This window comes from Acanthisitta chloris, unplaced genomic scaffold (assembly GCF_000695815.1).
Source record: "Acanthisitta chloris isolate BGI_N310 unplaced genomic scaffold, ASM69581v1 scaffold26432, whole genome shotgun sequence".
In the NCBI taxonomy this organism is placed as follows: Eukaryota; Metazoa; Chordata; class Aves; order Passeriformes; family Acanthisittidae; genus Acanthisitta; species Acanthisitta chloris.
This window is the reverse complement of record NW_008660312.1, coordinates 18,793-30,532: the sequence shown is the minus strand read 5'-3', so window position 1 is coordinate 30,532 and position 11,740 is coordinate 18,793. Positions and strand designations below refer to the sequence as shown.

The 11,740-nt window shown below is 49.4% G+C and overlaps 1 protein-coding gene across 1 annotated transcript in view; it reads left to right on the top strand.

Moving 5' to 3' along the window:
* WASH1 (WAS protein family homolog 1) overlaps positions 1–11,224 on the top strand; it is a 25,806-nt gene extending 14,582 nt beyond the window's left edge. Inside the window, exons 3-11 of the mRNA XM_009069774.1 lie at positions 844–955; positions 1,371–1,517; positions 6,393–6,529; positions 7,443–7,578; positions 8,640–8,844; positions 9,326–9,496; positions 9,732–9,890; positions 10,460–10,528; positions 11,073–11,224. Of these exons, the coding sequence (XP_009068022.1) occupies positions 844–955; positions 1,371–1,517; positions 6,393–6,529; positions 7,443–7,578; positions 8,640–8,844; positions 9,326–9,496; positions 9,732–9,890; positions 10,460–10,528; positions 11,073–11,224 (1,288 nt within the window). The remainder of the gene's footprint in view (positions 1–843; positions 956–1,370; positions 1,518–6,392; positions 6,530–7,442; positions 7,579–8,639; positions 8,845–9,325; positions 9,497–9,731; positions 9,891–10,459; positions 10,529–11,072) is intronic.
* Positions 11,225–11,740: the final 516 nt, after the last annotated feature.

Below are 11,740 nucleotides of genomic sequence, written 5' to 3'. Positions count from 1 at the left end.
TTCCCTGTAGAGCATGATATCACATGGTGTGGAATATCCCTTGGGTCAGTTGGGATCAGCTGTCCCAGCTGTGTCCCCTCCCAGCTTCTTGTGTACCCTCAGCCCACTTGCTGGTGGGGTGGAGTGAGAGACAGAAAAGGCCCTGACACTGCTTAGCAGTAATTAAAATATCCCTGAGTTATCAACACTGTTTCCAGCACAAATCCAGAACACAGCCCCATACTACCTACTATGAAGAAAATTAACCCTCCCTCGGCCAAAACCAGCACATCAAGTCATGCAAAAAATGTGCACATTAGTGTGCTTTATTATTCCAAATGAGGACCTAATCTTGTTTAACTGATGTGGAAATCAAATCACAAAACTGCTAAGCAACCTTGAAGAAGTTGTGCAACGTATTGCTGGTACAGGAGCAGACCATATAAGCCACCTGAGTCCTGAACTCTGCTCATCAGCATGTGTTGCCTTTCATTTGCAACAAGTCATTTTTATTGAAAATACATTGGCAGTTGCTAGCTGGCTGTGGGTTTCTTGCCAGCAGTACCTGCAGAGAGGCTTGTGGCACTCTGGTGTCGCAAAAAAGCTGCAGTTTCCCATCTTTCTGTGCCTCAAACAGCCACAGGAGCATTGTGCTGTGAGTCTGGACTAGACCTACTTTGTGACGAAGTACATAAAGGTCTCAATGGGATGGAGACAAATATATCTCAACCCGCACCATTTTTCCCCATGAAACAATCCAGTCCACCGAGATTCACATCCTTCTTTGAGGGCCTGGGCAGTTACTGTTGCCAAACAATTGCTGGCTCTGAATTGTTCATCTCAAGAAAGGTGTTTGCCTCCTAGGATTTCTCAGCGGGTGGAGGCCAGCCGGGCACAGCTTCAGGCCATCGGTGAGAGAGTCACACTCGCCCAAGCGAAGATTGAGAAGATAAAGGGCAGCAAGAAGGCTATTAAGGTAGTGATTTCAGTGAAGGCTGCATGGCCTTCTTTCTTCCTTCCACTTTCTCTCTTCATTCCTGATGTAAGCTCTGGAGAAGAACAGGTGCTCAGCTGCCACAGCAGCTGCCCCCTCACCTCCTTATGCCTTGCTGCTGAGCAGGGTTGTGATGAGAATCCCATTCCTGACTTGGCCAGCCGATGATTTTTAGACCCATGAGCCACATAGCTCCAGGCTTTATGGAGTCTTTATAGGTTTCTGTCCCAGCTTACCAAGAAAAGCAAAAGGCATGTGCTGAGCTAAGCCTGCTGATTCCATGGCTGTCCTTTCCCACTGGCAGCACAGATTGGGTGCTTGCTTCACTCCGTGTGTTTCTGTATTGTAGGATAGCCTAGCTGTTGGGATGTTTCAGTCCCTCCTTCTTTCTCCACAGGTGTTTTCCAGTGCCAAGTACCCAGCCCCTGAACGGCTGCAGGAGTACAGTTCCATTTTTGCTGGTGCAGAAGACCCAGCTAAACAGAAATGTCCAAGGCATAAGATTCAGAGCAAACACCGAATGCTGGATGAGAAAGCTCTGCAGGTAAGGAGGAGGAGAATAGACCTTGGGATGAACAAGCGGAGGAAAACTGAGGGGCTGTCAGTCTTTTTGATGAAGCAGACCAAGGTATTAGAATTTAGGCTAGGAGCAGAACATATTTTCAGCTTGGCCTATCAGTGGGCCTGTGTGAGGTCAGGCTGAGAAGCTTGTGGAGATGCCAATTTGAGAGGGCCATATCGGTACAAGACCTTGTCTGGGTGGCTGAGTGCTCTGTGTGGCTGCGAGCTGCCAGCTCTGGAGCAGTTCCATTTCCTGAAATGCTGCTGTTTCCTGCAGCAGTGTTGGCGGGTGCTGCTGCCCAGGCTTAAGGCTTTGGTTGTGCATAGCAGTGCAGCTGGATTCAGGGTTGTAATTGCTTGGAAAATAGTTTCTGAAGGCTCTGATACAAGTGATGGTGAGAGAGGAAAGGTAAAAAGGCTTCTGAGTGTCAGGAGAAAAAGGATTCATTCATTAGAGCATTTTTCCACCCCAAGAGATCGTTGCACTTGGGTATTGTCTGTCTCTGGTTCCCAGCTAAGTTTTGTGTGTTGGAGGTGGAAGATCATTTTGCTTCTTCACATCTTTAGTGTGTGCTTTGCTTCTCCTTTGCCTTGTGTTCATCTACTGTAGATTTCAAGCCCTTCAGAGTGACTGACTTTCTCAATACAGCTGGGGCTTCCAGGTGTGCCCATAGCACAAATGTCTGCAGCCAGTGGTGTTGAAGGAGGTCCTGAAGTACTGAGTTTCCTTTTAGTCTGTGGATTGAGTGGCAGAGAGAGGTTTCTTAGGGAGGCCTGAGAAGTGATGGTTTTGGCAGGAAATGCTACCAAAGGATTCTTCAATGATTTGGGTCGATATCCCCAGGTTGAAAGGAGAGGAAGAAGAGGTGCTGTGCTTAAGGTTTGGGGGCTGCTGTGTATGTGCTGTGTCAGGAGTAGCAAATGTGCTGTTCCTGACAAGTTAAGGATCAGCTTGACAACTTCCCTGCTTTCCACCCCTAAAGAGACTTCCTTCCTCATCATTGTGTGACTTGGCGCAAAAATAAAGCCTTTACTGAATAATTTATCATGCTAAACTTTCCTGAGTGTTAATGGAGTTGAGACCTCACATCGTGAGGTAGTTATGAATATTTCAGCCAGGCCAAGGAAGCAAGGTTGCTGGCCGAATGGACAGCTGGCAAACTTGAGCAAGGTTCCTGCTTCCCTTGAGTCCTGGCAGTAGCACAGGGCAGAGCCATGTGGGACCTGCTGCTGGCCAGTGGGAAGGCCAGCTAGTGGTGCTGGCTGGCTGGTCATCCCATCCCGTCAGAGCGTCATGGGGAGCAGAGGTGGGTGGTGAGTGGACAGGGAGATGTGCTCCCACTCTGAAGAGCTGGTGCCAGTGTACAGCCCCTTGCACAGGGATGGGATTAAGAAGATCATCAGCTGAGAAAAAGCAGCATCCAGTAAAGAGAAAATGGTGTGCCTGTTCAACTAACTTGCTGGCTCCAGTAGGCTCTGCATGCCTTTCCCCACAGCCATCTGCCTGTGATGCCACCTCTTCCCAGTCCCACATGGTCTCTGCACCATTGCCAAATTCTGCCCTTTGTGTCTAAGGCTGCCATCACCACAGGAACTTTATTTCAGGCCCCAGGGAATGTTCGTATTTGTTGCTCCCCCCTGTGACCCGTCTTTTGATCCTCCTTTGGGGCTGTTGATCTTTCTCTGGCTTTGCTGACCCTGCCTTATGCAGCAGTCTTGTCATTCTTGCCAAGCTCATGCACATGAGCTCCTGCCAGTCTTCTGTGGTGCAGGGGACACTGCTGTGCTGGCATGTGGCTGTCAGCTGGTGAGCAATGGAGGGCCCTGTACCAGGAGCAGCTGGTGCTGCCGAGCTCTGACCACATTCCAGGGGGACAGGCCCTTCTCAGCCGTAGCTGAGCACAGAGCCTGACATGCCTTGCAGTAATGAAATGTGACAGGGAGAAGTCTAATGTTTGCATTTACACCTTCCTCAATTATTCAGGGCTTTCAGCAGAGGCTCGCTGCCTGTTTTCACTTCTAATGAGGGCCTCTTTGCTGGGAGCAGTCGCAGTGGCCTTTGCTAACTCCACTCACACACGTGCACACACTCCACCAGGAAAGCAAACTCTGCTCGTGTCAGTTTGAGGATAAGTGGTGGGAGCCTGTGCTCAGTGTTTAGGGTTTGTGCTCTGGGGGGAAAGCAGCTGAGTTGGAAATGTATGTGGTTCTACAGTTTATTTAAAAGTGCTTCCCCTGCTGGGAATTTCTCCTTTCCCCCTCCACCCCAAGCAAGTGAAAACTTTGCTGTTGAGAGGACACTGTTTAGGTCAGTAATGTAAGCACTGATGGGTTAGAGTGCCAGAAACACAGTCCTTGTGGCAGGGCTGCAAAGCCACTTGCTTTGCACATTGAAGTGGTAGCAGCCAGGCAGGACTCAGCATTGAGCTGGCTGCAGCCTTGTGGGGCTTCTCAGGTGCTGGGCACTGCCTCCGTGGAGGGAGCTAAGTGTGGATGCTGCAAGTGTCCCTCGGGAGATTGGAAAATGGGGGGGGAGACATAGTCTGCTTGGGCTTGGGAAGAGGTCCAAGCAAAAGTTACAAGTCACTGCTGGATTAACCTTGCTAGGCTTCAAAAATGGCAGTAACTTGGCATGTCCTTATGAATTCTGCTTCCTTCAGAGCCCACCATGGGCACAGGGAAGCGAAACCAGGTTTTTGTCACTTGCTCATCTTCAAGTGCTTTTCCAGTTAGCCTCAGCTGGTATGAGGGAGTGGGATTTCTGGTGTGTCATGCCACTTAAGCACCAGGGTGATTTTGTATATTTTTAGCTGCAGGTTCTTAGGAAGAAAAGTGCCTGAAAATGCAGTGTCCTTAGATGTATGATCCTGCCAGGTGCCAAACCCGAGGCTGGTGTGGGTTTGAGCATTCGAGCACCTCCCCACCCCATGGCTTCACTATGTCAAGGCTGCTGAACTTTGGCTTGAGACTTTAATGCTCCTATAGGACAAGTAATTTTTAAATGGCATGTTAACTGGCGGAATTCACAGTTGCAGGATGTTATTGACAGTATGCTGCTCTAAATTTCCAAATAGATCTAGGTGCTTGAATAAGACTAGCACTTTGATAGCATTTAAATTAAAAGGATTATGTTGAGCCTCATGTTTCAGAGTAACACTCATGCTTAGTGCTTTTATAACTGCCTTAGATGAGGCTTATAAGTAAATGTAGGTAGTGGTTGGTTTCTTACAACGCCCGTAAAGTGCTGCACAGTCTTCCAGTGCTAACCGAAATCTACAAAGAGAGAATTAAAAATGTATATATATGACTCGAGGGCTGTGTGTGTCTAAACAGTTCTGACAAAAAAGTCAGTTCTCCCTCATGCTTAAAAAATTAAACATTGAGAAATGAATATTAATGATCAAAAGAACTTTTATTTTTGAGTTTCTGCTTCTACAGTCTCCAAATAACAATTTATATATTTTTGCCCCCTTGCTCCTGTAAAAAAAATACGGGGTGTTCATTTCAGTGTATTTTTCACAAATTGGAACATGAATCAAATCATAACCTCTCAGGTCTTTTAACATTTTATAGACTCAGAGCATCATACTAACTCAGTGTACTAACTGAGCTGTGACTAAGTAATTTCCTAGGATTTCTGGCTAGCAAATTTGAGACTGAAATTTAAATCATCAAGAACTTCTTGTGTTGCTTAAAACTGAACCAATGGTGGTCTCCATTTTCCCCATACAAGTACAAGGAGGGAAGAAGGACTCAGAGAATGGATAGTGCAGGGATGCTGGACATAGTGAGGCAGTAGGAAGCTGTGATCAGTATTTGAAGTGGTCATCTTCTGGTAACAGAAGGAAACCACAAGTGTGATCAGTAATTCAACCTGACAAACTGCTCTGGTTTCTCCTGCTATGATCACTTCCTGCCTTATAGCTGCCAGGCTGCTGCTTGTCCTGATTTGTGAAGAAAGAAGTTGTGAAGGGATTGAGGAGAGGTGTGCAGAGGGGTCTGGGGAGGAGGTTGGTCCATCCCAAACTCCCTCTGAGTTCAGGAGCTGATGCCTTTCCTCCCTCTAGAGCAAGGAGTGCTGTGGGCACTGAACTTCGTCCCCCAGAGCATGTGGCAATGGGCACTGTCATGCTAGCTGAAACACCGGCCTGGTGTGGGATGGCAATTCCTGTGCTCTATAAAGTCAAGCAGTTCTAATGTAAGAAGTCCTTTTCTAAAGGGAACTCTATATATTATGCATGAAGTTCTAGAACCAAGAGAGAAGATATTTCAGTTCATTAGAGTTGAAAACTCCTGCAAATCCCTCAGGCTTTGCAAAACTATCTGGCACATGTTCCACCCTGCACACTCCCTTCTGCCTGATCTCTTGCCTAGTGCAGGCACTCTGTTTCCTCCTAACCTCTTTTTCCTTTGCCTCCCCTGCATACCCCACTGGTGGGATCACAGCTCTTAAAACATCAACAGAAGGCAGCAGAGGGGAGGACTTTGCCTGCATGAAAATGTGTAGTAGTTGGAGACACTGTAACAAATGCCTTGTAGACTGTGGTGCTTGATCCCTGCGTCTGACTACAGAGCCTGAGCAGTGCTTTTGGTGGATCTTTGCTATAGCAACATGTGTTCTATATGACCCATCCATGGCACCAAAAGCATATGCCATGAGACTGAACAGGATTTGCCCTGAGTGTGGGGTTGCAATGTTGTCTATGTGCTTCCTTGCCCAAAAGGAGGTAGAGAGGGAGCCGTATAGTTCCCAGACCATACAGTGCACTCAGCAGTGTGGTAGTTGTGGTGGCTGGGGAAAGCTGCCTCAGCAGCTGTTGTTGTAATGTCTTACCACCTGTTATCTGTCTTCTTGCAGGAAAAGCTCAAGTATTTCCCTGTGTGTGTGAGCACCAAAATTCACCAGGAGGATGATGCAGAAGAAGGCCTTGGCAGCCTTCCCAGGAACATCAGCTCCCTCAGCTCCTTGCTGCTCTTCAATACCACTGAGAACCTGTGAGAGCTGGAGCAGTGCTGTGCTGCTCATCTGCCCTGCTTATCCTCAGAGGAGCTTTCCCTTCACCAGGGGTAGCAGTAAACGCTTGCTTTCCTGGGGGCATTACATATCAGGCTCCTGATAGGACAGTGTTTGGTACCTCTGCACTGGCTTCCAGCCAGGAACCCTTTCTTTCCCACTCTTCCCCTTGGGTGGAAGCAGTTGTTTTGTCTGTACCTGCTTTCAACCCAGTTTTGCACTTCCTTCCCCTTAGTTTTTTATATTGTACTCCTGTAATTTCTCTCCAGCCTTGAGATGTACTGTCACTCTTGCCCTTCTCTGCCCCATGTGCCAGCCTAGGTAATGCTTCTTCTGCTGATGATTCCTCACAGCATCACTTTACTGCTTTTGCTGCTTTAATGTCTCCACCACCTCCCTCACTGCAGTTCCCTTTTCCATTGGACTTTGTCTCATGGTTCCTTGTTCTGCTCATATTGAAGAGCTTCTTTAAGCCCTGTTGAGCTTTCAGCTCATGGACCTCTTTCTTCTCCTGAGCCACAGATCATTTCCCCTTTTTGTCTTTCCTCCTGGACCTTAAGTGACAAGTTGCTGGTGCCCTACTGCAGGCTGTAGGACAGTTTCAGGCCAGGTGGTGGAAAGGTGAGAGCTTGGTAATGATGCACTGTAGTGGGGATTTCCTTTAGGATGAATGTGGAGGCTGCACTGGCAGGGTGGGGAACTGATGGCCTCCTGGCTGTGGAGAGGAAGGGCAGGAAAATGGGGCTAAAAAAAGGAAACTGCAAAGCCCAATGTGTTCCACTTTAGCAAGTGAAGTCAAGAGGTCTCCGCCTCTAAGGCCTTCTTAGGGACACTGTTTCTTCTGGCCTTGGCTCTCAAGGCAGCATCACTAAAATACTTGTCCTCTACCCTTAGGTACAAGAAGTATGTTTTTCTGGATCCTCTGGCTGGAGCAGTGACCAAGACCCATGTGGCTCTGGAAACAGAGACAGAAGAGAAGCTGTTTGATGCTCCTCTCTCCATCACCAAAAGGGGACAGCTGGACCGACAGGTGAGATGCAGCTGCTTCCACATCAGAGGGTTGTGCTCTGCTCTCTGAGTAGACAGAGCTTCTCTAGGGTGGGGAGCAGGTAGGAGAGACCCTGATGGGGCTCTAGGGTGCCTCACTTACTAGAAGGACCTTGCCTGGTTTTGTGCTTGAAATCCTAGTGTAAGCTTGATGGGTGAGACAAAACCCTCAAACTTTGCAGGCATTTCTCTCTGCTCAAGCTTTTTCTGAGTGGTGTGAGAAGAGTAATATGATACCAATTCACAATGCTGCTGGCCCTCAGGGCTGTAGGGGAGTTTGGAGGATCCATCACTTGATCAGCCCCCTTGTGCTAACTGCTGAGCCTCATGAGGAGCCTGAGGGTGAGGTGCCAGGGCTAGAAAGTGCCTGCGAAGAGGTCTGATCCCCAGCATTCCTACTGCTGCTAATAGAAGGGCCAGCCAGACTGAGCAAAGGGCTTATGCTGGGTGCAGATATGGGGCAGGCAGTGCATTAACCCAGTTGCCCCCACATGTGACTGATCTTGTACCTAACACATTGAGGCTACACCTGGGATGTACCAGCTCTGCTGCTGTGTGGCTGAATGTGTGGCTTGGGACTGAGCCTGGGAACCATTTGCTCATCATGTTGGACTGGAAGAGATAGTCTATATAGTGAACAAACGCCATTATTCACAGTGCACCTTTGGTACTGTTTTGCCTGTGTTAAACACAAAACCAAACCTCTGTAACCACTTGGCTGTGTTTCTCCTCCATTTTAATCTTGGAAATGGTTCAGGCACCATCATTTTCTGGAGGAGAAGGGACTAGCTTGTGTAGGCTGCAAAAATTGGTGCATGAAACCTTCAGAGAAGAGAGTCCACTTTGCAAGAAACTAGGAAGAGTACTGCACTTCCTTCTCCTGCAGCCTGCCTTTTCCAAGCCTGGTCTGCAGGAGGTGACTTTTGAGCATGGAAGTGTAGGGGTAGCTGATGAGTAGGCTCTGTACCAAGAGTGCTGCCTGCAGTGCCCCTGGTTGCTTCAAGTGCATAGCGACTGCCTTATCTTCTTTTGGGTTTCTTTTAGGTAGCTGAAAATTACTTCTACGTGCCAGATCTGGGCCAGGTCCCTGAGATTGATGTGCCATCCTACCTGCCAGACCTGCCTGGCATCGCTGCAGATCTCATGTACAGTGCTGATCTGGGCCCTGGCATCGCACCCTCTGCCCCTAGCAGTGCTATTCCAGAGTTGCCCACTTTCAACACTGAGTCCGTGGAGCCTTTGCAACCAGGTATATCCCATCCCTGATCCCAGGACCCTGAGAAGTGGGAAGGCAGGGATTTCTACAAAATGGAGATAAGGCAGAAAGTCTCTTGGTGGAGATTTTCAGATAGATGTCAGAGATACCTCTGGCTTGTGCTTAGGCCTGAGTGAAAGCCGTAACCTGCTCAAGTGCTGGCCTGACTCCAGGCCCCTTTTCTCTCTCACTCTCTGCATGGCTGAGGAGGAGGGAGCATAGTGTGCAAGGACTAGAGTCAGCCTCGTGGCATGCCCTTGTGCGAATGGAATGCAGCTGGGGAGGTCAGAGCAGGGGAATCTCAGACTGCCTTGGCCTTGCCTGCTGTTACAGATGGTGCAGAGGGTGGGAGTGCTCTGCTGCAGTGTGTGCTGAGGACTCTGATCTGTTGCTGCTGAGTCATGTGATGCTGAGCTGGAGTTCTTGGTGTGCCATTCCCTGGGACTCTTCAGACGCAACTTCTTTGATCTTTCAGATCTTCACGATGCTGAACTATTGCCACCTCCTCCTCCTCCTCCCCCACCGCCTCCCCCACCGCCTCCTGTTCTGACAGCTGTGCCTCCTCCACCGTCCCTGCCCCAGCCCACAGCCCCCGCGGAGCCACCGCGGCCAGTGAGTGAGGAGAGCAGCCACAGGCCGCCTGCAGGTAAGGGCTGGGTGTCTCCACAGCGTCATCAGCAGAATTTGACTCCTTGGCTTCAGCCTGTGTCCTTGGGTGGTTGGTTCTCTGTGCCTTTCCAGCCTTCCAACAGAGTAGGCAAGCTGTGTTGGGAGGGGAAGCTGTTGGGTCACTGGAGTAGCCTTTTCCATGGGAATTTAGCTGGGCCTGTAGCTGATGCACTGACTCTCATGCCTGCTGCCTGTCCTTCCTGTCTCTGCAGCTTCTGTCCAGGGAGCCCCAAAGGAGGTGGTGAACCCCTCTACTGGGCGTGCCAGTCTCCTGGAGTCCATCCGCCAGGCTGGTGGCATTGGGAAGGCCAACCTCCGCAGTGTCAAGGAGAGGAAGCTGGAGAAGAAGAAGCAGAAGGAACAAGAACAAGGTGCTGAGGCTCTGGCAGAACTGCTTGTTCTTGCTGTCTGCCTTGGGCTAGGGAGGTGTGGATCTAGGGGCAGATGGGCAAATTAGGAACACAGTGAACTTACAGAGCAGAAAGGAATTGTCTCTCCTCACAGGTTGGTGTAGGTCTCAGGTGTTTTCATTTTAGCCAAATGGGAGCTTGCTGTAAACTTGCTAAACCCATCTGCCACAAGGGCATCTGTTGCAGGGCATATGTAGAAGTTTCACATGTGCTGCGTGGGGGGCAGGCACACAAATGAAACTCCAGGGCCAAGAGGGGCAGGGCTAAGGCAGTTTGAGCACCATGGTTGAGGTAGCTGGGGAGGGAGTGATGTGGGGCTGGTTTGGTAGAATGAGACTGCAAATGCACACCCCCTCAAGGAATTCCATTCTTGGATTTCCCCAGAGATGCTGCTAGCCCGTGGTGCCTAGTGTTTTCCTGCTGCAATTGTTTTTTTTATTATTTAGTCTGAAGGCAGTATTGCAGGGAAACACTTTTGCCATAGTACTTGGTTTAGACTGTTTCTTGACTGACTTGTTTTGCTCTTTCAGTGAGAGCTACAGGACAAGGTGGAGATTTGATGTCAGACCTCTTCAACAAGCTGGTGCTGAGGCGCAAAGGTACTGTCCTGCAGAGTGGGCTGTTCCTTACCCCAGGAAAGAGGGAGAGCACTTCCAGGCACCTCAGGTGTGTCAGCCACAGCCCTAGAAACAGGAACAGAGAGACTTTGCCCAGTGAGTGTACCATAGTGTGTCTGGGAGTGTCTTTACAGAGGGTGAGCAGAGGAATCCCCACCTCAAGTCCAGCTGGATGCACTGGAGGATGTTGTGTCTGAGTCATAGCATGGACTCTAAAAACTACCTGTGATGATGGGACAGAATTGTCTTTTTTAATTCAGTGCTGGGGCAACTGGGCATGAGGCATCCAAGTTGCCCCAAGGCCTTGGCAGGTACCTGGGGTATTTAGGGCCAGTCATGATGCCTTGACACTTGGGCAGAGCTGTAGTTAAACAAGCCCTTGGCACAGGACTGTGGCATTGTTAAACTTGTGTGCCATTCTACTTACCTGGGTCCTGGGAGCATGGTTTTCCCCTTTCCCTTTGCTGAGCCTCTGTGTTCTCTAGTCCCCAGCTGTGACTCACTGGTCATTTTCCTTCCCTCACAGGTATTTCGGGGAAAGGGCCAGGAGCCTCTGGGAATGCTGATACTCCTGGAAGACCTGCTGGTGCCTTTGCTCGTATGTCAGACTCGATACCACCTCTCCCACCCCCACAGCAGCCCATCGGTGAGGAGGATGAGGATGACTGGGAGTCATAAGTGGGGGTCAGTTGAGAATTAGTGTGAATCTGCTCCTGTCTGAGAATTTTCAATAAAGGTGCAGGAAGCAGGTCCTTGCTGTTTTCACTTTGGTACCAGTGGGAAGTGTGATCAATTAAGAGTGTGTAAAGGGAAAGCCCACTCCTGGGGCACTGGGGTGAAGTAGAGCTTGTGCAGACTGTGGAATTTACACCCACTGAAGGGACAGGAGACCCACAATGGAAGTTTCTCAGAGGCAGCTGTTTCTTTCCCTGTGGGGCTAATTAACATATAGGGAGTTGGTAACAGATGTATGTCATAAGAACTTTCTTCATTGTGAAGAATCTTGAGAGGCAGCATCCAGCTGTGTACAGCTGGATGTGAAACTGGCAAAGAGGCAGAAGAAGCTCCTGGGAAGAGACTTGCTCAGGAACAAGCTGGGGATGGCTGTGGGATTACGTAGCTGTGCCTGTTACTGCTGCCCTCGAGCACTGACCCATAACCTTGGAAAAAACCCCAGGAAGGTTACACTAAAAA